Raw genomic sequence first — 23,850 nt, forward strand, 5'->3', positions numbered from 1 at the left:
GCTCAAAATGGGTATTGCAAGAAATGCATCAGCACAAGGGAGGCAGATTTTCCATGCGGGAGGCAGATGTGTCTCTGCAGTGAGAGCTGAGCTCACCCAGGAACGCGCAGGCTACCCAGAGCGTGCCTGGGAGCTGAGGAAACCGTGCCACCTCTGCCAAGAACCTGCTCACTGTCTTCCTCTGTCTCACCCCAAACTTCTGCTCTCTCCCTGAAAAGCTGTTTTCTGTGAACAGTCAAGAGCACAGGGATTCTCCCAAATACTCAAAACCTTAAGGATCGAACTATATGGATGAAAGCTAAAGCCATCAGGGGGCTCTCTGGGAACACATCAGATATGCTTTGAGTTAGTCAGAGCTTGCTCAGAAAATAAACACAACCTCCAGCCATGTAAAGTGCAACAGTTCTGGATTTGCCTCATAATTGTTGAGCAGAGGGAGGGGCTCTTCTCAGAGCTACATGTTTGCACAGGGAAGTTAAGTTTCCTTTATTTAATCATTTCCATTATTATTGTTCTTTGGATTTCTTTCCCCTCTTAAAAGGACTTTATGACCACGCACCACCATCAGCCATTCATGCTGGAAATGAAAATTTGTGTTAAAAAACAGCAGCTGAAGAATGTGCTTACAGGTGCATCCTTAACTACAAAACTTCCTTCCACACTGCAGCTTTAGGAAGTGGATTTTGCCTCAAACTTTGCTGTTTTTGTGTGCTGTACTGGCTATACTGCTGTGTAATGCAAGAGAATTTGAGCTAAGGTGCTAGGAAAAGAAGGAAAAAGCCAGTGAAATGTAAGTAAGTTCTTCATATCAGAGATGGTCATCAGTATATGCAACTCCTGAAAATCCACATAGATGTCATTCCAATTTCTCTATCTTCTTCTGTCAGCTAATGCAACCCATGCCTAAATCCACCATGGGGGGGGGGGGTGTACATACCTACCTGTGATAATTACTTCCACCTACTTTATCAGGGCTATTCTGAGGGCCCGGTCCTAAGCAGGAAGAAATTGCTACAGCTCCACAGGTCTGCCAGGAGCTGCAGGTTCCAGTGTCATTGCTATGGGGGCACTGCTTCCACCACAAGGCAGAGGAGATGCTAAAAATAAGCAGATAGAATTTGATCCAAGCAGAATAAATTAAGTGTCAGCTCTTTATTTCTAAGGGGTTTATTTATGGGCTCTAAGCTTGCATTTGGCTTAGCCATGTGATGAATTCCCTCTTTTCACTGCACAATAGTCTCTTTGGTGAGCAGTGCAAGACACGACAGAACATCACTTTCACTGTTTTGGCCAGTCTCCTCTCTAATTGCGCTGTCAGCTCCATGGTGTCACTTCATCACAGCACAAGCCCTTTCCCCCATCCCTCCCTGCCGTGAAAAGAAACATGAAGTTGAATTAAAACCTCAGGTAGCCTTCCCTGCCTGCAGACTGCTGCCGCTGCCCCTCCTGCCTCCTCCCGGGCATCTGGCCTGTGGGATGCGTGAGTGGAGTCACCAGAGCAGGCGTCAGGCAGCCAGTCCATGCAGCCCCACATGGGAGGTGATGCTGCTCCCACCATGCAGCAGACGTTCTTCTCGTTCCAGTTCTGCCTCAGCTTCCTTTCTGTGGGCTTTTCCCTCTCCACAGCAGATAATGCCGATGGAAAGAGTGACCCTTCTTAGAAAGATGAGGGAAGAACAGGCACCTCTTCATGGAGAAGCAAAGCTTCAGCCTCTCTCTGCCTCTCCAAGGCTACAGCAGCTCACATCTCCTGTATCGATGTTTTAGGGCTATAAGGTTCATGTTCCCCAGTCTGTGTGGTCCTCTCCCCTCCCCGCTGAGTCCCTGCTGGCTTTGTGTTGCTTTTCCTACCCTGAGATCTCCAAGCGCTCTTCCAGGGCTGGTGACTCAGGGCCCTTCACCCATGTGGCCCAAGCCCCGTTGTCAAATGAGCCAGCTGGTGGTGAGTGGTGGCTTGGGGAAAAAGCCAGATGCGGGTTAGAGTCCAGCGAACGCTGGGGTATCTGCCTCTCCGTTCAAATAATTTGCTCTCTCGGGATCAGCGCAGATCAATGTTCTGCTGGGATCTCTGTTTAATCTCTTGTTCAATGAACTAAACAATATTGCCATTTATTTTCTTTCCTTCCTCTTACTAGTGCGGAGATGTTGGTGGCCGCTTTCTCTGATATCACTGCTGGTAAAGGATTACAGTCTGCTGGAGAGCACAATTAGCTGGTTGGCAAACTGGTTATTACATAAGAGCCGTGGCTTACAAGAACTCCCCGCCCCTGCCCATCAAGGACCCACGCACCAGGCCCTTTCTGGTTTCTGGAGTCTCCACACCTGTGTGTGGACATGTTTGCAGGATAGGCACATAGCACCTTCCTCTGGTCTAGTCTCATGAGCAGGGCTGGAAACCTGGGGGCTGAGAAGCACACAGAAGTGTACATAGTCCACGTGGCTCCAGGGAGAGGAGAGGTCCCTCACAGACACAGTGGCCTCTGCTGCACCTTGCAGCTCTAGGAGGAAGGATGAATGTCTCCGGACCCAGCCTAATTCCAACCGGCCTTTCGTCTGGGTCACCAGCATGGGGCACTGGAAGCAACCATGCTCCTGGCGAGGCGCATCTCACAAGACAGCAAGGACCACTGCCCTTTTGCTCTGAGTGGAGAAGTATCAGGAGGTCAGACCCATAAAATTCATGGAGTACTGGGGGATGCCCTCTGCTAGGCAGGACAGTGATACCAGCTTCTGAAATGGCCGTGGGTTTGGACACATGCATGGTCTAAAATCCCAGAGACAAAATTTCTGTAAAGGTGAGAACTAGGGAAGATATCTGCTACTTTTCTTGGCCTCTGCAGTAACTTCTTGAACAATGAAACACAGCTTCTACTTGCCTCTGATCCTACAGAGACATGAGAAGGGTAAGAAGAGCTTAGAAAACTCTGGTTGTTTATGCTGCTTAGTCATTCACACCAATTAAACCAATGCCTTCTCCCTACCTAAGTCATTATAACTACTCATCCTCCAGAGCTGGAACTCCACATGATCACCACCTCCTCCCAACAGCACACCATGCATTCACCCTAGGCCATTCATATGCCCACGCACCCATGTGCCCTGTTGGAGGCACCCTCCATCCCAGGGTGCAGTTGCTCTCCTGCACAAGGTGAGGGCGCGAGAAGATAAGCAGAGGCATGTCACCTAGACATGTTCACGTTCCAGTTTGGGATTAGTTACCTCTGGACTCCCACCAGGATCTGCTTCTCCAGGCAAATTCCTGCAAGAGTGTTTTTATTGAAGTCACCAAAACGGCTGCTCCCTGGGCAGCAGACATTGAAGGAATTGAAATGGGATGGGGATGCCCCATGGCCAAGAGTCTTTTCAGAGGAACAGTCTGACACCTGGGTTTCCCCTTCATTTCATGAGGAAGATAAACAAACAGCCAGGGAGAACTGGGCATTTCTGCTAGAGGCTGCTGAGAGGTGGGAGCTGGAGGTGGACAGCTGCCTGGCGTTAAGGGGGGTCTCACAGCAGATCTGCGACAGGACAGTGCTAGTGGGGCTGCTGCATGCCAAGGCTGAAGAAACAGAGAGGTGGGGGAGAGCGAACCCAGAGTGCGTGGGAGAAGTTGAGGCAGACAGAGGACCAGCTCCCAGTGCAGTCGCTGTGTCTTCCTCTACCCACCTCCTCACATCTTAGCAAGGAGGAAGGGAGGATCAGATGTTTTCCTAGGGAGGAGTTGTGAAAAAAAAAAAGCAGCTAATACCACAGAACATAAAATGATGGCCAAGAGTCCCATATGCTGATGGCATTGCGGTCTGGCAGCTGAGAGAGGGGAATCTCCTAGTCTGACCTGGCATTACCCTGCCTGCAGCTTCACCAGAGCTGCGAGAGTCCTGGACCTGGGGGTTCCCGTAAAGCTCAGCCTTCCTTCATACGTGTCAGGTTATCCCAGTGGATATCCTATTGGCTGCGGCAATGTGGAGTTTTCTGTCAAAGCGGCTAGTCTCTGACTTGGGCGTGCTTCGCCAGTGAAGTGGAGAAGAGCTCCACTGTGCATTAGTAGCAATTATTTCCTCTCCTTCCCTCCAGCCACAAGATAACTGCAGTGTCAGAGGGGATGTCTCCATTATTAATCTGTGTAGATGAGATCCCAGCTCTGGCTCTTCCACCTCCTTTGGCTCACCAGCCTATGTGGCAGCACAGTGCTGGCTGCAGGTCTCATCCTCAGGAGAACGAGGCCATGATAGTGGACAGCTATTAGCCTAGACACCTTCCAGTGGCAGAGACTTCTCGGCTAAGTGTTGGATCATGCTCTCGGCCAAGGAGGATCATCCAGGAGTCTCCAGTATCCCTGAGGCTTCTGCCTGGGCCAATAAGGAGAAGAAAGCCTATACCATATGCAGCTTCTGCCAGCATGGTACTGGGCCTGAGGCAGACTGGTGCCAGTGCCCTGGCATTGCTCAGAGGACAACCTCGTAGGAGCTCTCCAGTTGTGCAAGCCACCCCAAAGCTAATAGCAGGGCCAGCACGTCACATTTTGGAGAAAGGGGATATTTGGCAAAGGGTGTAGCCCTCTGCCATCAAGCGTTGTAGGAAGTAGCCTGCTGGTTACCTGTGGGAGAATGCACCAGCAATGTGGCCCAGAGGTATTTCGTTACTGACAGAACTGATTTGAAGTGCATACACGCTCAATTACACTTACCAGAAGCAGGTTCATCTCCTGCAGCCCTTAGCTGACAGCCGTCACTCGCAGATTGTTTTTCCTTTGTCTGGGAATCCTGATGTAAAAAGAAGGGTAAATTTTCTTTCTGTTCATTATCTAATTACTACAGGACATACTTGGAGGAAAACAGGCAGTTTCCTTAATCAGTCCAGAGAAACTGCTCACGCAGCATTCATAAGTGCATAACCTGAGAGCTGACACACTTTGAACAACCAGCACAAGGAAGCTTTCTCTATTTCTCTTTTCTCCTCGTGGCTGGTGGCTTCTGCGCCACGTGGTCTCTGGGCGCAGAGGTGCTTTCATACCGCCGCACTGTGTTCTCAGTGCCTCCCACTCGCATGCTGTCCCCAGCCATGCTGAGATGTTAAGAAGCTGCCAGAGAACCTAGCAAAGGGTTTGCCTGGAAGTGACAGTTTGAGAAAAGCTCTAGGCTTTAAACAGCCAACTTTCAGTACAAGCAGGAATGAGAGGAGTGTCTAGAACAGACTGGACTGCAAGTTGATAGGTTTTATTGGCTTCCAGCCTGAAAGAGCACCTCATGCTTACGCTCATGCTCCTGACTGCAGCTGAAGTCTTCTCTGTAGGGAGTGTAAGCAGCGACTCCTTTCTCTTGCATTGCTGCTTCTATTGCTGGAGGATTGATGCTATGTGCTAAGGAGACCTTGGAGTTAAATCATAAACAATTTACCTGTGTCATCAAGTCGTATAGAAACTCTGTGGATAGAAATTTCAGGCCAGAAAAGGATAAGCACAGTATTGGGATGGTCTTACCGACCACACCATCCGCATGGAGGCAGTGAGCGTGGCGTGAGAGATCAGAGTCTACACAGGGAGGAAACGTGATGATAACGGGAAACCTCGGTTCTCCTGTAGAGGCTGGTGAATGTCACATTGGCAGACAGTGCTGAGATCACATTTTTAGGCACAGAAAATGACTGTTTGAAGGAGCAGGTAGTCAGGAGCACGCAAGAGGAAGAGCAGTTGCTGATTCAGTCATGAGCAGTGCACAGAGTCTGGCCTAATCAGTTACTGTTAGAAAGCCACTGATTAGGAAGAACCACCACATTCCCAGAGCCCCATCATTGCAGGCAATGAAGGCAAAAACATGTTTGATTTCTAAAAAGAAGAGCAACCTTAGGCTGACGAAGTTTGTCAGCAAGCAATAAAAAGTGGCAGAGGAAATAGGAGGCAGTTTGCAGGCAAGAGGGTACTTAACAGCAGACGTGATGTCAATTTTCAAAGAGGTTTCAGGAGTTCAGGAGATCAGGTCCATAAGCCTGCTATCTGCACCAAGCAAGTCAGTTGAAATTATTCAAAATAGTATTAGGGGACACTTGGGTAAACAGAAGATACTGGTAAGAAGCGGTGCCATTATTGCCAAGGAAATTCCTATGACAGAAAACTACTGGAATCCTCAGAAGGATCCAAAAAGGATACGGAGAAAGAAGACCTGGTGCATGTGGTCTACTGGACACTCGGCAAGGCAGCCCACCAATGGCCCTTAGGAAAACTGTGCTATTACGGGATGAGAGGAAATCCCATGGCATACCTTGCACGGATAGATAACTTGTTACAGGCTGAAAAGAAAGGGTTGAACTAAATGGTCTGTTTTGGCAGTGAAGGGATGTTACCAGTGGAGTACTGAGACACGTACCATTCAGTATATCCAGAAACGATCTGGAAAAGGAGGGGAATAGTGAAGTGACCGCATTTGCCAACAGCACTGAACTATTCAGAGTAGAAGAGACGAGGGCAGGCTGCAAAGAGCTGCAGGAAGACTCATACTGAGTGGGGGGGAGTAAGGCAGCCAACAAAACTCCAGGCAGGCAAATGCAGAGCAACCAGACATTGTAAAACAGTTCTAGCTTTGATAAAACAGTGATGGGCTCTGATCTGTCTGCTCCTTTCAGGAATGAGGTTTTGCGGATAGGGCTAGGTACTGCTTCAGAAATGTCTGGAGCAGACAAAGAAGAAAATTGAACGTCAGGAATGAGGAAAGAACAAGACAGAAAATAGTGCGCCATTGCATAAATCAGCAATTCTACATTTAGGATGCTGTGTGCAGTGCTGGCTCCTCCCATTTCCTCCATCTCAAAATGGGTAGGGAAGAGGTTCAAAGAAGGCTAACAAGAATGATCACAGCTACGGAATAGCTTCTGTGTGAGGAATGACTCAATGGACAAGGGCTGGGAAAGGGGATGACTGAGGTTTGGTACCTGCCCACTCTCGGGTAGCATGAAAGGGTGTGGAGGGAGTGACTACTCACTATCTGTTCCAACATAAGAGTATGGGCATCACATAAAACTAGCTGGAGACAAGTTCAAAACAAGGAAAAGGAAGTGGTTCTCTGTGCAACATGCAGTTAAACTGTGGAACTCCTCACCACAGGATGTGACAGAGGTAAAGCTATTTAAATGCGGACTGGATGAATTCATGGAAGAAAACTCTATTGGGCTATTAAATATGAAGAAACACCATCTCTTCCTTAAGGCTGGAGGACTGTTGGAAGCTGGGAGACTGTATTTGGGAAGCACTGCTATACCCTTACTCTGTTCCTCTGTAAGTGTGTGCGGTTGGCCACAGCTGGAGCCAGGATATTGGCCTAGATGAGCTGTCACGGTGGCTTTTACGTTTCGTCAAACTGCTGCAATGAGATGAAATCGCACACTAGGCAAGTTCCTGGGAATATTGCACACCAGCTTCCTGGTGTTTGGGAATTATCTGGGTGTTTCTAGCCATAGTTGCTGCAGTTAGGCTGTTCTATATTGCGGGAGCTCAGTCCTACTTGGGCTGTGCCCTAGACCATCAGTGCAACACTTGCAGTCCAAGATGACAAGATGGTTTCGTTCACTTTGGTTTTAACAGAGTACTTGATAATAATCAACTGGAGCGCGTTACTTTTCTTGAAGTATTTTTTGGAATGCCTCACAAAAGGCAGTGTCCCTCTACGCTATTTCCTGTGGATTTTCAGGCAACATACAGCCTAACAAAAGCAAATACTTCTGCTGCTAACTGTCATCTTGTGATGTTCTTGGGACAGAGGAGGGGGAAAGAGTCTGGGAATTCCCAGAAACCACAATCCACATTCTTATCACAAAAATGATTTTTAAAAAGTTCTTTTCCTAGGAATTAATATAGACTCTGTCACCAGCCTGCACCTCTGGGTACAGGTGTCTGCTCCACCGCTGAAGGCTTGCAGTAGTTTTAATCAGTTCATATGTGACAGGAGCTCGCTATTCTGAAATGGCTGCTAACGCCAGTGTCTCGCGCTTGCCCGCTGTCACAAGGGTCTGAGGATATAGTCTGTCTCTGCAATCCTACCCTACTGAACTCAGTAAGGTATATCTGAGTTTCAAGATTTCAGAATATAATCTCCAGTTCCCCAAGGGTCATAAAACAAGCCTCACAGTAAAAGCATGCAGAGAGATGGTTGAATTTGCCTGGAGTTTCCCGCAACGCACCAGTTCTCAGCAGTTGGGTACAAGCTGTCGGGTACAGAGATGTGCCTCTCTGCCAGTTTTAATAGAAGGATCTGTCCCTGGTCTGCCTTCTACGCTGTTTGGGAGAGGGGCCAGCAGAGGTAGAGGAGGGAGAAACTTCCATTTTTAGGATCATTTGTTTTCAGGATAATTTTTCAAAGATGTGGCTGACAAGGCTTCGTGTGCTCCAAATCCTGAACGCACCAGTCTCAGTGCACTCTTGTAGCTTCTTGAGCCTAGGCAGGCGTCTTGTGTAACCAGGGGGAATGATTTTTTTTGGTCCACCTGCCCCAATCTGCCACAGAAAATCATCCTGGTAGAGCAGCACAGAAAGGGCTGGGGATACTCGGAATTGAGGCTGACAAACAGCTCCTGGTAGGGACGCCAGTGTTTGTTTTGACTTTGTGCACTGCTGCAGTTCATCCCAAGGGGTGCCCTGGATGCATTTCAAAACTTTCGGCCAGCAGTGACACAGGGCGAAAGAACGCTGTCACCTGCTGCACCCAGAGGCTGTGGCAGGTCCACCCTTGGGTGAATGTCAAACGCTCATTTCTTCCCCTCTGCCTTCTGAGCTTTTCTCTTCTCCCTCCCTCCAGAGGGGAAGCAGGTCCCACGCTTCTGAATTTTCTGGAGATGCCTCAGATTGACCTAAATTACTTTTCTCAGAAGGAAAATGCAATGTCAGTCCTAAGCAGTCTTGCTGCTTCAGTCTGTGCAGCAGGTGGTTTGCTCTGGGGAGCCACTGATCAGCCACTGCGATCCTTCCTTCTTGTTTAGAAACTCTGTAGGACTCCTGCATCTAGGTGGAAGTCAGATCTGAAGAGATCTTGTGATAGCATAGGAATTGCATCACTTGGGAGAGAGATGATGAGTCTTGTGTCTGAATCACACCTAGATTTTAATCTGTTCCCAGCTACTAGTGGGCTTGGGATCAGGCCAGAAGTGCCTGTAATCAGTGCAAGCTGATCCTTGCTTTGTGACATTCCTATGTCAGGTGTCAGTCACCACCACACAGACGTGGCCTTGGAGAATGGAAGGAAACAGCTACAGAAAGGAGCATGAATATGAGGGGTCCTCACCTCGTACCTGGAGCCTTATGCAGTGATAAATAAAAATGCCTGTATTGTCACTTAATCTCAATGAAAACAAGACCAGATACAGAGAAGCAACTAGCAGAGCTGTGTTCCCATCATGAAACTGCTGGCTGGCTAGCCAGCTCTGAGGAGGGTCCAGAACTGATGGATGTGCCCCTGTGCTCTGTAGCATGGACCTATCCTAGCCAGCATCCACTTCCATCTGGCAGAAGGGAGGGGTTGTGCTGCTCATGCCAGAGCTGCACTCTTGCAGGACAGTGAGGGGGCATTCCCCTAGCTGGTGCTGTTCCCCAGCCTGCATTAAGGACCTCTGCAAAGTGCCCTGTTCTTCAAGGCATCCAGCTACTTTCCAGGATAGCCAAATGACTGTCTCTGTGCCTCTGAGCAGCAGGCAGTAATTCAGAGTATTGCCAGAAGACAGTGCCCAAAAGCTGCATTACTGTGTCACAGAGCCAGAGTTAAGATGCCCCCACAGAGTTTCAGTCCAGCAGGTTCTGGGATTGGAGCTGGCACGTGTCTCGCTGGTTTGGAGCATGGGCACAGCAAGCTTAGGGCTGCATGCGAGGTCCCGCAGAGCCGCTTCTGTAGCTGCCTAAATGTTGACTTGAGTGTCTAATATGGACACCTGCTTTTGAAAACCACGGCCCCTGCTCCCCTGAGCTGTGTTGAGCTGCTGCTCATTGGTGCTAAAATTAGCTGAAGGCTCATCAATAAAGGAGCTCTTGAAAGAGCTCACTATGAAAAGCATCAAAATGGGACAGCCTGTATTCTTTTCATCTGCTCGCTCAGCTCCGCAGACTATAAAGTGATACCCACATGGCGTGACTGCTGCTCCAGAGATGTGGAATAGGGCTTTGCACATCAAGGGGCAGATTGATTTTCTAGTGATATTTCCTCTACTGTGGCAACAATAACAGTGATGAGCCTTTCCCCTTATCTGGCACTTTCCACCCTGAGCTTTTTACAAACGCTAATGAACTGGAGCTCGTGATGATCTTTGGAGGAGGGGAGGGAAGAAAATCAAGCATAATCAGACAGCATCTCTCCGCTCATGTTCTGATCTCAGTAAGACTCAGCTTCTGAATGGCATGAAAAGCTACTCCACTGAGTAGAGAAGATGTTCAGGCCTGACTGTTGGAAGGGACAAGACACAGCTAGATCCTCTCCCCGGGAGGAGGTGCTCGCAAAGGGGCTGGAGCCGCAGGTTTCCAGCCACTGTGTTTGGAAACAGGTGTTCCAGCCTGAGTCCAAATCCTGACACTCTTCTCCCAGTAGTGTCCCACTGCTGTGCCATGCCCTTGTATGTGACATCCAGGAGATGTGCCAGCACTCAACATCCTTTAGGAGCTGGTCTGCTCATGAAAAAGGAAACCCTGCAGGACGATTAGACTAGGAACCAGTGCAGTCTCCAGCCAGAGTGCCTGATACCTGGGCCTAAAAGGGCTCTTCAGAGGCGCCATTTCCCCTCTCAAACGCACCAGATGTCCTCACTGCCGTGGGCTGGAGGGAGCAATTTTTCCTTCTACCATCAGTATAACTCAGGACTCGGTCACTGCTCTCTGGATGGCCACCCAAGCAATGGAGGTTTCCTGGTGTCAAAGCTCTTTCTAGGAATCCTTTGCATTGCTGATGCATTTGACTTCCCATACAGGGACCTGGATTTTTCTAATGAAAAGCAGCCCAGAGTATCTCTTATACTGCTATAAACTCCCAGGTATGCAGAAGAGAGAGCCTTAAGCCCTCACTACTTGAAAAACTTTTCCTACCTGAAGACTGGACTTGCTGGAGAAGCAGAATCTCATCCCAGCTGAGCGGTGCAATACAGTAACCAAGGACTCATCTCTAGACAGTGGTATGTTTGCCCCTGAGATCCTGGCGCATCTACAGTTTCTGGGATTGCCTGTGCTGGGGAGTGGGAGATAGAAGCTGCTGTTGTGACCTGGAGTCACCACTGACTGTGCTGGGATGCTATGCGCCAGGGACATGGTAACAGGGGCAAAGCCGAGCTAGCCGCTACCTTGGGAGGAGGCTATGGAGGGCAGGAAGGGTCAGGGAACTGATGTCCACCCTGCTTCTGGCAGAGGCCAAGGGATTGCCACAACAGAGGGACACAGCATTTAGCCCCAGTATGGAAGGATTAGACCAGTGTGCTGTCCACCCAGCACTGAACCGCTCCATGGGGCTAAGCTGGGAATAGTTAGGTTTAGCTTGTTCATCTCAAAACAAGCCCGTGCAGGGGGATTTGCAGCTTGGTATTTCTGGCATTCCTAAGAGAAGAATGGGTGGGATGGGGCGGGACTGGGCATGTCAAGAAAAGCACTGGTGCCCTCAGCAGCTTCATCCCAAGGCAGGGCTGTAGTAGTCTCTGAGCCTCTGAGGCCCCGTGGCACAGCTAGGAAACACAGCTTCAGGCCACTCCTGGGCCAGCCAGTGGTGTTTTTTTACTTGACTTTTCTCATTCTTGGAGAATAGGGGTCAAATGAAAAGTAAATCTGCTCTTGAAATCTTTCTGACATCCAGGAGGACATATACTGCACAAGCACAAGATCTCATTTTCCAGTGGCCCCACGAACTCCTCCCCAGGCTACACTAACAGTTACAGCCCAGGATTAGGGGAAGATTTTACAATGATCCTTACAATAATCCTAGCACTGCTGAAAGTGTGAGAAGCATTGAGCAAGCTTTTGTGGTCTCTTGATCTCCCCCAGGATTTAGAAATCAGGAAGTTGGCCTGAGAAATATCACATTTAAGAATCACAGAGACCTACAAACAGCCCACTTGAGGGATGGGGACTCCCTTCTGCTGCACCTTGCTTTCCAGACTCTCTGGGGTTCTCTCAGTCATGTTTTTCTTTTCAATCTTGGGAGGAAGCCGCTTGCTTTAAAGAAATAGAAATAACTGTAATGTCTTGACTCCATAAGACTGACTCTATGCTCTGACCCATTAGGAGGAGCTGAAAAAAACATTGCATGATGTGCTGTCAGTGATAAAATCACCAGATTCAGCAGACCTCCATTTGGTCCCTCCTGTGCAATCTACCAGAGTGCTAACTCTCGATGCAGAGACAATCTGGAAAGTGTTTTAAGATTCAGCAGGTGGGAGGCAGGGGGGAACATCCCTGTTCTGAAGGGACCTGGAGGGCAAGGTGACACTTAACAGTATCAGATCGGTATAATTTCTCCCCAAATGTGCAAAGAAATCCAGATCGCCCAAAGAAGAGGGTAATAGGGACCTGCTGGGATGGACTGTGCTCAGGCTGGCTCTTGTCACGGGACAGCAGCAGTGTCCACACTGCACAGGCAAAGCCGGCACTAAGTGGCTGGCCACATCCTGCCTTTCAGGCTTTTGCACTGATGTTGCAGCAGATACTCTGCATCTCCTTCTTGTACTCCTCTTATCCTCTTCTGGCATCCTAAACCACAGCACGTGGCATATGTTTCCATGTTTGCTAAAAAGGCTCAAGAAATTATGTTTATGGAGAATACTTATGGTACTCCCAGGTGTATTAGCCATCATCCACATGCTGAATTACTCTGTGTTAAATAAGACTCACTTCAGAGATTTGAACCTGGCTGATTTCAGCAGTCTCACAGTGCAAATGCACCTTGGACACCAAATGCCAGGACTTTTAATGTAATGAATTCAAAAGCATCATTCAGAGACACTGCTTCTGAAGACTGGACTTTTCCATAACACTTGGAGATGACATGCAGTGAATCAGCCGTGGTGCCACTTATATCTCTTTGGCCCATAACTTCTTTGGAGTCTCTTTCCTTGCCTCACCATAAATTCACCGAAGTACCCAAAGCCAGGACAAGTCTGACATCACTGAAAATTTTGGACCGCAGTTTCACACCCGTTCAGCAAACTGTCCCTACTGATTTTGCCAAATTGAAGAACCTGCTGTACCTCCATCTACAGTGACTAGAAACAGTCACTGAAATTGAGCTAGCAGTTCAGGAGCTGCATTGCTTGTTCGAACAGGATTAGGGATGAACCTCCCCTTGGAAATCTCAGGACTTCTCTCAGAGAGTTAAGGGAAGCTAAAAAAAAAGATATCCCAAAGGAAGCAAGACAAGCTCCAACACGAAATTTTTAGGAATTTCATGTCTCTGAACCCTTTTGCCTGGATGGGTAATCAGAGCTCTACATCAGATTGCTCTGGGCAATCTGAGCAACCTGCAGACATTGCTGCTTCATAGTAAGAAGTTCACTGTTAGAGGCAAGTGCCTTTCAGGCAACATGAGTGTCAGCTCTGTAATAACAGCATTTCCTATGAATCATCAAAATTACTTGAAAATCTCCTTTTTCCTGCAGCACTTAAAAAAACCTCTCTCCAAATAGCCAAGAACATCCCAGACTGCTGAATTTCCCATCCAACTTCTTGCAAAGATTGGAAATGGGACTGTCAGTTCACGGTCATGGTCTCCCCGGACCCAGATCTCTTTGGTTATACTCAAGGCCTGCAAAAATGGGATTTGAGCACTAACACTCTCTATCCCATCAACCCAGCCCTGTTCCGGGCTTTACCTAACCTGGCAGAACCACGTCACAGCACTATGGGGCTGCAGTTGCTCAGTTTTGTTCCTCATGCCAGTTTTGGCAGCCTCATTTTCCTCAGGAATATTAAAGCCCAACTAAGCATTATTGATCCTGGACGCATATGGCTTTGCCAGGTCTCACTGTCTTGTATCTGAGACCAAACCGCTTCGCCTGTTCTTGCAATAACCAAAAGCTCCTCAGCTGATGGCAGAGTAACATAACTGCTCATGGGCTGGGTTTTATCACTAAGCTTGTGTTTTCCCACCTGGCAGGAAGAAAAAGCAGCTGTGAGGCTTTGGCTTCTGCTCCTGCAAAGCACCTGATAGCTTTATCTTGTTTGTCACAAATGCAGCTGCTGTTATCTCGCTTGTGGCTGCCCAGTCTTCGTGTTGCTGGGGTGGCAGGGGATCTGCACCAGCCATCTGCTGCTCACTCTGTCCCTGACCTAAAACACAATTGAAGGGCAATGTCCACAACAGTACCGTGATGCTTTGGTCTCCTCTGACATGCATGATCTGGACAGGTGACAGGCTTTCCCTGATGGAGGATGAGCACAGCAGGAAGGTAAGTCTGCACTGCCATCGCTGTGAGTGATGGAGGTCTCTCTGGAGACTCTAGAGGTGGTCAAATACAAGGGTTTGCCAGAAGGTGGGAAGGATCTCCCTGGCCTTGCCCTTTGTCACCTATCCTTTCCCTGAACCTCTACCACTGGACACTGCCAGAGGTGAAATAGGAGGCATGGGGTCTGACATAGTGTGGCTGTTCATATATTTTTAGGATGCAACAGAGGGCATATCTATGCTGGGAAGTAACCTTGGACTAAAAGGGATGTGAATTTTCTGAAGGTTGCCAACACTTGAAGCAGTGCCTGCTGCCAAAAATAATGGCGCTCTTCCCTTGTGCCAACACTGGCATTGATGCACCGTGCTGAGAGCCAGCCTGGCAAACACAGCCTGTGTCAGACTGCTCCGGAAAAAACAGAGTTATTTTCAAGCTGGACCAGTTCCCTGGGCTGGTTCCCCACATCCCCATGACTGGCAGTGCCAGCGCAAGGGAGGGAGCAGCACGACTACAGGAACAAGTGGTCCCTGGCAGGGGAGGACAGGACCTCTTCTGTCATTCCTGTGGATGCTCTTGGCGTGTCTAGCAGGCCATCACCCAAGGAATGCAGAGGAACTAGACACCTCCTGATCACGCTGCAACTCCGCTGTGGAGACAAGCTATGGGACTGTTAGTCAGGTGTATGTGTCTTGCATTTATGCCCTCAGCAAAGCCACTGGAAACCCCACGCCTGTGCCCCAGCTGCAGTCCAGCTGCACCGCCCCGTGCCTGCTGAGCCCATAGCATCCATCCAGGAGAGGCACCTGCACTGGCAGCAGGGTGGCAAAGCCACCCTGTGAGGTGTCCTCAGCAGGCCCAGACAGGATCGCCGAAACGGGGACATGGAGACTGGGGTTGATTTTGGGGTGGAGGAGAGGGGGAAGTGCTGGTTCACTTGGAAGGTGATGGAGAGAGAAAGATGTCCCTCAAGTCTTTGTCCTCTTCACTGTCCTCCTCCTGAGCTGTCTTGAGACATGGCAATGTTCTCCGAAGGCAGCAGAGACTGGCACTGGGCAGGGCAACTGAGGACAGATCCACTGACAATGAGAAATCAGCTCTGCAGGAGCTGGTGCCGAGTGCCGCTCCGACAGCCAGTAGCTTAAGGAGCCCGGTGTTTGGAGATGATCAGTTGTGCAGAGGAATAGAGATACCTCAGGCAGAGTCCCAGGGCCTCGCCAACACAAGCCTGATTTGGCTCCTACTGCCACAAGCTGCTCTTCTCTAGTTGCTTTCCCAAACGCCGTAAACCCTGCTAAAAATAGCCCGGTTGAGAGTCAGCTAAGGTCAGAGCAAAGCTGCGGCCCAGCGCTCAGAAGGGAGGGCATATACCCTTGCACGAAGGGCACGCGGCTGACAACAGCACGGGCAGGTGCAGCACGAGATGATGCTAGAGCAGAATGGGTGTCCTAAGACAAGCAAGCTGCTGTGTCTACAAGCCTCTAATCCAGATGTGATTTTATACATAAATCCCTCAGCCGTGCCAGAAGCCTGCTTGCCCTTACTTCCAAAGAGTTAAGAAATACTAAGATGACTTTGGCTGCCCAGGACTTAGTGAAACCCATTAGTGGTGTCTTGATTTGTTCATCTGCACCCAGATTTTGCCCACCTATATGGAAATTTGGGGCCAAGTTGCCTTAGGCTCCCCATACCTCTGAGACAATAAACACTTCAGAGAGCAGATCGGACGTCGGGTTGGAGAGAAGAGGGCCTCACTCCCTGTTGGCTACACAGGGCACATAGGGTGAACGTGCCCCCCTGGAGAGGGGTTGATGCTAGATGGCTGGAGGGAGGAGTCAGAAGATAGAAGATACCAGTTTTATTTCTGCAGATTTTTGGCTGCCAAGAGGAAGTGATCTCGCTCCTCCTTTCCCTTTGCATCAGCTCCGGTTTTTGTTGCATCCTGCCATGAGAAAACTTGATTCCTTATACCATCAGAAAACTAGCCCTGCAAAACGAGTGAACTGTCTTCTGCCAGGTTAGGAAGCTGAATCTGCTCAGTGAGGGGCTTAATCTGCCAGAGGTGTTGAAAAGCCATGAAAAGGGCTTTACAGCTGGGCAGGGGAATGGATCTGTCAGCTCAGGTTAGCTGCAACATGTAACTTTGCCCTTTGTGGCTGGTACTCCAGAAGCACTCAGGAGGGGCATTTCCTTGCATTCCTAGGCCCTACCTACACCAGTGCAAGGAAAGCCCTGGGAGATGGTAGCCCCACTCTGGAGAGACTCTGAAATTATAATTTGAACTGAACATGAGCTGACTGCTCTGGAGGTAGAGACACTGGGTGCCCTTTGACTTTTCCAACCATGGTTTTGCTTAGCTTGTCGTTTCAAGGTTCCTCCCTCCCCAGGAGCCTTTTCGCAGGAGCCTGGGAAACCTCTGCCCTCCAGGAGGATAAGCAGTTCCCTCATGCTCCAACTTCACAGCAATACATATTTGCTGGCACTGTTACAAGCATGCAAAGAGGATACTGCCCCATCAGTTCCGCATCGAATAGATGTTTTATTAAGCTGTAAACACTCCCCTCCCTTGCTGGGGTCAAATTAAGAGGTTTGGAGATGCTCAGTTGCAAAGCAGAAACAAATAAAAGGATGAGCAATGCTGTGATCAAGGAAGGCTAATCACCCTGGAGGCTTTTGGTCTAGCTTCAGGAAAGAGAAGAAAGGGGGTTTATTCCTTTCACTTTATCAAGTGATGCATAAACATGTTTGCATTGCTTCAGTGTCCCTGAAAGACACGAAAAATAACAAAGAACTGGAGCTAAAGAATTGCTTGCAGGATGTTCTAGCAGCCAGGTTCACACACCTTTCTGGACAGCAGTGGGTGTTTCTTCAGTTTTCCAATGTGACTGCTTCTGTCTGATGTTTCAGCTGACAACATGCCAGTGCCCAAAGGGGACAACCCTTCCACTGTCCCTGGAGCTCTCTGGAGCTCCGTGAGCCCGTTCAAGTCACTAGTGTGGCAGAATAGTAACCCAGAGAAAACACCTACAGAAAACATTTGGACAATTTTCTAAAGGTTTGGTGAGTCGAGCTGACCCACAGAGGGTCTCACGAGCAGATAGAACTAGGCATGAGGAGCGGGGTGAGTAGGAGGGGAAAAGGACACAGAAGTGAGACCACCCTGTTTCATTAGCAGTGATTCATTAGATCAGGCCAGCTGTTGTGAAACCACAGCCTAAAATCCTCTTCCTAACTTATGTTTGCAGTGTCATTCATTTGTATCATTTAAAATCTGATCAGTACTTCTGTGGCTTTTGCGCTCCTGCAGATCTTGAGATTGCTTCTGTTTGTCTTCACCAACTTCTGTGTTTTCCTAAAGATTCGGGACACAAACCTCAATACAAAGGCTGTGGTAGGATTTTTACAGGGCCAGAAGCGCTTTCCGACTGTCAGTATCTTCACTGTTCAGCAAGTCAAAACCCAAACTTGGTTGCATAGGATTCATTTTTCTGAGAGGGGCTAGGAAGGGAATTTTACTGTGCTGTAGCATTCCAGATCTCTTCCGGGATAATGAAGAAGACAGCACAGATCTGTGGGCCAAAATGAAAAAAGAGCAAAAGATCTCACACAGGTGGACTTTGGATCCGTCCTGATGTACCAGGGGGCAAAACACCAGATTAGATCCAGCTCTGGATCTGACTGGCTTTAAGACAGAAACGAATGCTGGGCTGGACAGACCCATACATCTGATGGACATCTAGGATCCTTCAGTCTATGAGTCTCCTCCAACCTCATGCTCTGAGTAGTGCTGTTCGTTTACTAGGTTGAAACTCTGCCCACTCAGAAATATGCATGTACCTTCCCTCTTCATCAAAATAAATAAATCCCTCCTTGTTACTGTAGAGGCATAAACAGAGCTCTGCAGTAGCCAAGACCTAAATCCGAAAGGTGGGCTCCGAAAAGGGCGGCCCGGCCCATGAACAGATGTAGTCTGCAACCACAGAGGAGTGAGGAAACAGGAGAAGGGTTGAGAGCATCTCGGTGCCATGTGCGGTGGGATGCTGGCACCCAGGGCTCTTCAGCCACTCCTTCACCTATCCTGTAATCACTAGGAATAGGCAGGTCACCTGGAGCAGCCGGAGCTGGAGATGGGGTGGTCACTCCTGGTCCCAGAGCAGGAGGGTGTTCACAAGAATCATCTCTGCTTTTGGCCAGGGGTGATGTATGAACTAGGGCTGTGCTGGTAGGTCTTTCTTCTGATTCTGTGTCCTGGTTTTATCCTAGGTTATGCTGGCTCATCTCTCCCATCTCTCTGCTGTCCTCCAGCCTGTCCTGCACCCCTTCTCACAGTCCCTCGACTAATCCTCCTTTGCATCTCTCAGTTCCTATCCCTCTTGCAGATCCTAATAGCGGGTGTGTGTTTAAAATGACCGAGACAAAAAAATATCAAACACCTGTCCACCGATTGCTGGTCATCTCTTTTGCACAATACCTGACTAGACTGCACACATTTGGGGGAAGACACGTGCTTTGGTATGTTTTGTACAGGGTTTGGCTCAGCCGGTCGCCATCTTGAGTGATGTATCCAGGCCCCAGGCACTGGCAATGTCCCCTGGACACAGAGATGTCCCGCAGCAGGCAGGAGGTGGCAGCATTGCACAGCCCAGGAGATCCTGCTCTCCTGCATGCCCGTGCACGGTCTGTTTATTGGCCAAGAGCTGCAAACCTGTTTTTCCAGCTCCTCCAAGGATGCGTGACTCAAGCCAAAAGCTTCCAAACTCCAAACTGCTCAAATCCCATCCAGAGCAACCATTAACAACAACTAAACCCGGAAGGGCTCTAAGTGCGCATCCGTCCTAAGCTGTTTGCACATCACGATTAACAGTAACGCGAGGGCAACTGAGGACATGAAGGCTATGTATTTAGAGCCTTTATATGTATCTGAGCTCCTCTGCAGAAGATCCACATTCAGTTTGAGTGACATGAGTGCAGATAAGCTTGCTTGCACAAATTCTCCTTTACAGTATTGAGGTAGGAATGAAATGGAGGTTGACTTGCTATTTGAGTATCCTTTACATTCTGGAGCATGTAGCAGTCCAGGATGTGGCTGATTTTGAATCCTCTCCGTTTCAATCTCATTAGAGATGTGGAAGGACCTGTAGTAAAACCTTGGATCTGAGTTCCCTGAAAGAGAAGAGGAATTCGGAGAGGAAATTCACAGTTCAGGGCACTGATGACTGCCAGTTTCCCCCCTCTTCATTGCTCCTGGTCTCTTACTATGGAGTTATCTTGTAGCTATGAGATTCTACCATAGAGATAAATCACAGACTTCCCTCTCTGTGTAACAGCCACATGGACACAAGCCAGGGATTTTTTGCACTTGTGCAGAGAGAAAGTGTTTGTACCACATTAACTCTACCGAGTTAGAAAGCAACACGGTGAGTGCAATAAAAGCCTTTATCACCCTATAGATGTTCTTATGTGAAGAGGACTCCTCTACTTTTATACAAACAACTTTCTACTGACATAGCAGTGTCCTTACTTGGACCTCACTTTTCTCCAAAATAGTTAGCTATCTAAACAAATCAGTGCACAGACCAGATATTAAAAACAAACTTTTCATCATTTCCATGGTTTTGAGTGCACCAGGTGAGCTGGAAGGCAGCTCCTCTCACTCTCTCATTAAAAGCAGACATGCTGAGTTGGCATCTGTTGTGGGCTTCCCTTCCACATACATTAGCTTCATTTCTGTAGGTGCTTTCTTTCTCTTGAGGACTGAATCATTTCCCAAGTGTAGGCTTGCACAGCAGAAGAAGCCGTTCTGACAGTGAGTGATGATGAGTCACAGGGAATTCACAGTTTTGTGTTCCTGCAAAGAAAAAACTCACAGCGAGAGGACAAAGAAGGAAAGATCATTTTTAAAAGGCAGCAAGAAACACAGGTTCTGGAATACAAGTTGCTGAATGGAAGCAACCTTTTGAAGAGGAGCTGGGTGTAACTGCCACGTGAATGCAGGGGCCGCGGAGCTAAGGAGCTGTGGTCATCTCAGGTGACTCTGCCTATTGCGCTGTGTGGTTCGAACGAGGGGGGCTAGAGCCCCCTTTGACTCCTTGTAAAATCACATCTGCCTTGGAAAACTCCCAGGAGAATTGTGTAAGGCCTATCCAGGATTTCTAGTGCTGCACATCACAAACCAAACAGACCAAGGCTGAAGGTTAGAAGGATTAATCAAATCACGTCAGACCTAGCAGGGAAGGATAATGAAGCAGATGTGCACTCATAAAAGCAAGAGAAAACTCCACTCAGCCCATCCCATCCTGCTGCTGTGTCTTAGTTACTGCAGGGCCTTGGAGCAGCAGGAGGACACAAGAGAAGCATGCCATTGTGAATTCATTGTTTATAAGGAAAAAAGAGACAATTAACCTTTGTGTAGGTAGTGGGTTTTTTGGATTTGAAATGAAGCTGGAAACTTTGTCAGCCAGGCATGGAGACAATCCCATTTGGGCCATGTAAGAAGTGGTGCAGGGCACGTGTCAGCGAGCCGACTTTGACTCCAGGGCATCATTTAACGTTTCTAAATCCCAACTGGTCACTTTACAGATGCCACAGGGTTTGCGGTCCTGCTCCAAAGAGGCTCTAAAAGAGATCTATCCGCTTATGAACAGAGCAGGCTCAGTTGCATAAGAAGTCACAGCTCACTGCTTTCAATAGGAGCGGGACCATTTATGCTAACTCTTAAATAGAGGCCCTCAGATTTGCCCTGTAATTCCCGGTTTGGGGTTACACAACTCAAGACTGATCATAACACAGGAGAGAGCCCAAAGAAAATCTGTGAGAATGACTACAAGATTGGAAAGCCTTTCGTGAATGACTCAAGAAACTCGGCCTGTTTCAGTGAGCAAGGAGAAATTGAGGACTGACGTAATCGGAATCTATGGGGAACAATGAAGCAGATTTGGCCAACATATAACATGATCCAGGCACCATGCAGCAAAGGTGGAGGCATTCAGACGAGAATGGAGGCGCAGGACAAAAGAAAAGCCCCTTCTTTAAACCCCAGAAGGGCGCCGCGTGATTTTGAAGCCCCCTCCAGTGTCCCTGGCCCCCTCCTTGTTTCCAGGTGACCGCGCAGCCCCGCAGGGGATCACAGGGGCACGAAGCCCTCCAGTGGTGGGGCAAGAACCAGGACAGTGCCCTGGGTGTGCTCGGCCCTCTCCAAGGAGCGGGGCTGGGCGGGGAGCAGCCCTCTACGGTGCCGCGCCCACCCCGCTAGGCCGCGGCTGAGGTGGGCTGCGGGCCGCCAGGGCCTGCCTGGCCTGGGTAAGCCCTGCCGGCGACTCCCTGGCGCCGGCCCCTTTAAGAACCAGGTGAGGGCACGTAATCGTTTCCCCTTGCTCTTCCGCCCGGGCTCGGCATGGCGCCGTGCGCATGTGCGCCACTAGAACGCGACGAGCGGCGGGGCCGGGGGGCGAGTGAAGAGCGACGCTGGCCATTGGCGTTGGGGCGGGGGGGGGGGGGTGGAGGGCGCGGTGCGCATGCGCACGCGGGAGTCTTGCCCCGTCCCCCCTGCCCTCTCCCCGCCGGCCCAGCCTCGCGCGCAGGCGTGCTGAGGAAAGGAGGCGGCTTCCCCGCGAGCATGCGCAGCGGCTGCTCCCGCCCCGTTCCCAGCGTGCCTTGCGCGGTGAAGAAGCGGCGGCCTCAGGCTGGGGGCATTTTGTGTCCGCGGTAGCAGCGGTTGAGAGACAAGATGGCGGCGGCGGCTGAGTGAGGGACCGGCGGCGGCCGGGACCCGGCGGAGCCAGCAGGCTTCGCATTTTCCTTTCTCCTCCCCTTTCCCCTTCCCTCTCCCTGCAGCACCTCGGTGGCCGCCGCTCGCCTTTCTGGAGGGCGCCGAGAGCCGAGCGGCGCCCGGCCGGGGTGCGGGGCAGAGCCGCGGAGGGGGGCGCCCGCCGGAGGGGCCCGGCCGGAGCTGAGCGGCGGGGACCAGCATTTCTTTGTCTCCCCCCCCCTCCCCGCCCCCTTTCCCTCCCCTGCTCCCGGGCGGCGGTAGAGCCCTCTTTTCTCCCCCACTCCCGAGCCCCTCAGCGCCGGGAGGGTCCCTCAGCCGCACCTCGCCATGGCGAGTAGCAGCGGCTCCAAGGCCGAGTTCATTGTCGGGGGCAAGTACAAGCTGGTGCGGAAGATCGGGTCGGGCTCCTTCGGGGACATCTATTTGGCGATCAACATCACGAATGGGGAGGTAAGGGCGGCACACGCTCCCCCAGCTCCTTGGGTCTGTCGGCGCCGTCCCCTCCGCGCCGTGGGGGGAACTGGAGACCAGCGATTGCCTCCTCGAGGGCGGACTTGGAGCCTGGTTTCCTTCCTCTCCCCTCGGGATCCCCTTCTCCGAGGCACCGGGCGAGCCCGTCTCGCCAGGGTGGCTAGCTCAGCCGCCTTCCCCGGGGTGAGGGAGCGAAGGTCCGCACGCCGGGGTTGGGGGGCTTCCCCCGTCTGATGGCCTTCGCCGCCGAGGGGGTGGCACTGCCCCTTCCGACAGCGGAGCGGTGCCGCCGTGGTGTCCCCCACCCAGCACTTACATAGCTCACTTGCGAGCAGTATAGAGCGAAGACCATCATTGTGGGGAAAACGTACTTTGTCTTTCAGCAGCAGCCAGAGAAATCTGTCTTCCGCCAATCAATCATCTATCCCTCTCTGCTGGAGAACACTGTATTTCGTGTTCGGCAACAGTAATGGTGAAAAATAAGGAAGATCCCTTATTTCTTCAGCTCTTTTCTCTTATTTTTTCTTCCTCCCCCTCACTTCTTTGAGCTGTAAAGAAGAAACACCCACGTATGTTCTTCTCACTTGTATGGATCTGAAGACTTAACATTTCTAGATCAATTTTCATTACCCAAAATGGATATTTATGTACAAGTCGTCACAATATGGATTTTTTTTGAAGACCCAACAAATCTTAGGATGTTGAGCACCAGCTGAGAGCTTAAAAAAATTATCCCTGAAAGCATTCATGGCAGGGTTGCGTGAGGGGTATTGAAGTTCTGTCCCCCTTAAACCTCAGTGGCAACTCTGTACTTGGTGGACACTCTGCTCTGATTCCTTATTCCCTCTCACTGCAGGAAGTTGCTGTGAAGTTGGAGTCTCAGAAGGCTAGACATCCCCAGCTGCTGTATGAAAGCAAACTATACAAGATTCTGCAAGGAGGCGTTGGCATCCCACATATACGGTAGGAATTTTTCGTATGTGCCAGTACAGTTACTTTCGTTTAATATTAGTGTGAGGTGGGACTCTACCCTTAAGAAGATGTAATTTAATTTGGGAGGGATTGGGCTGGTCAGCCAAATGCTCCATGCCAAGCTTTACAACTACTTGGATACCCCTCCTTCACCCCCACCCCAAACTGTCTTTGATTATCCATATTGTGCTTTGTGACTGAGATCTTTAGCAGTCCCTGAGATATGTGAAATTTTTATAGTGATTATAACAGAGTGT

At 49.9% G+C, this 23,850-nt stretch overlaps 2 protein-coding genes across 6 annotated transcripts in view; one reads left to right on the plus strand and one right to left on the minus strand.

Moving 5' to 3' along the window:
• Positions 1 to 23,850, minus strand: part of CD74 (CD74 molecule) — a 133,011-nt gene that overhangs the window by 39,892 nt on the left and 69,269 nt on the right. The gene's annotated exons all lie outside the window — the stretch shown is intronic.
• Positions 22,025 to 23,850, plus strand: part of CSNK1A1 (casein kinase 1 alpha 1) — a 37,018-nt gene continuing 35,192 nt past the window's right edge. For 2 of the 4 annotated variants that reach the window (XM_009672492.2, XM_068959340.1), the window contains exons 1-2: positions 22,025 to 22,600; positions 23,478 to 23,584. In XM_009672492.2, the coding sequence (XP_009670787.2) occupies positions 22,478 to 22,600; positions 23,478 to 23,584 (230 nt within the window). In that variant the 5' untranslated portion in view covers positions 22,025 to 22,477. The remainder of the gene's footprint in view (positions 22,601 to 23,477; positions 23,585 to 23,850) is intronic. The other 2 variants (XM_068959341.1, XM_068959342.1) reach the window with 1 other exon arrangement.

The sequence above is a fragment of the Struthio camelus genome, chromosome 13 (genome assembly GCF_040807025.1).
Source record: "Struthio camelus isolate bStrCam1 chromosome 13, bStrCam1.hap1, whole genome shotgun sequence".
NCBI lineage: Eukaryota > Metazoa > Chordata > Aves > Struthioniformes > Struthionidae > Struthio > Struthio camelus.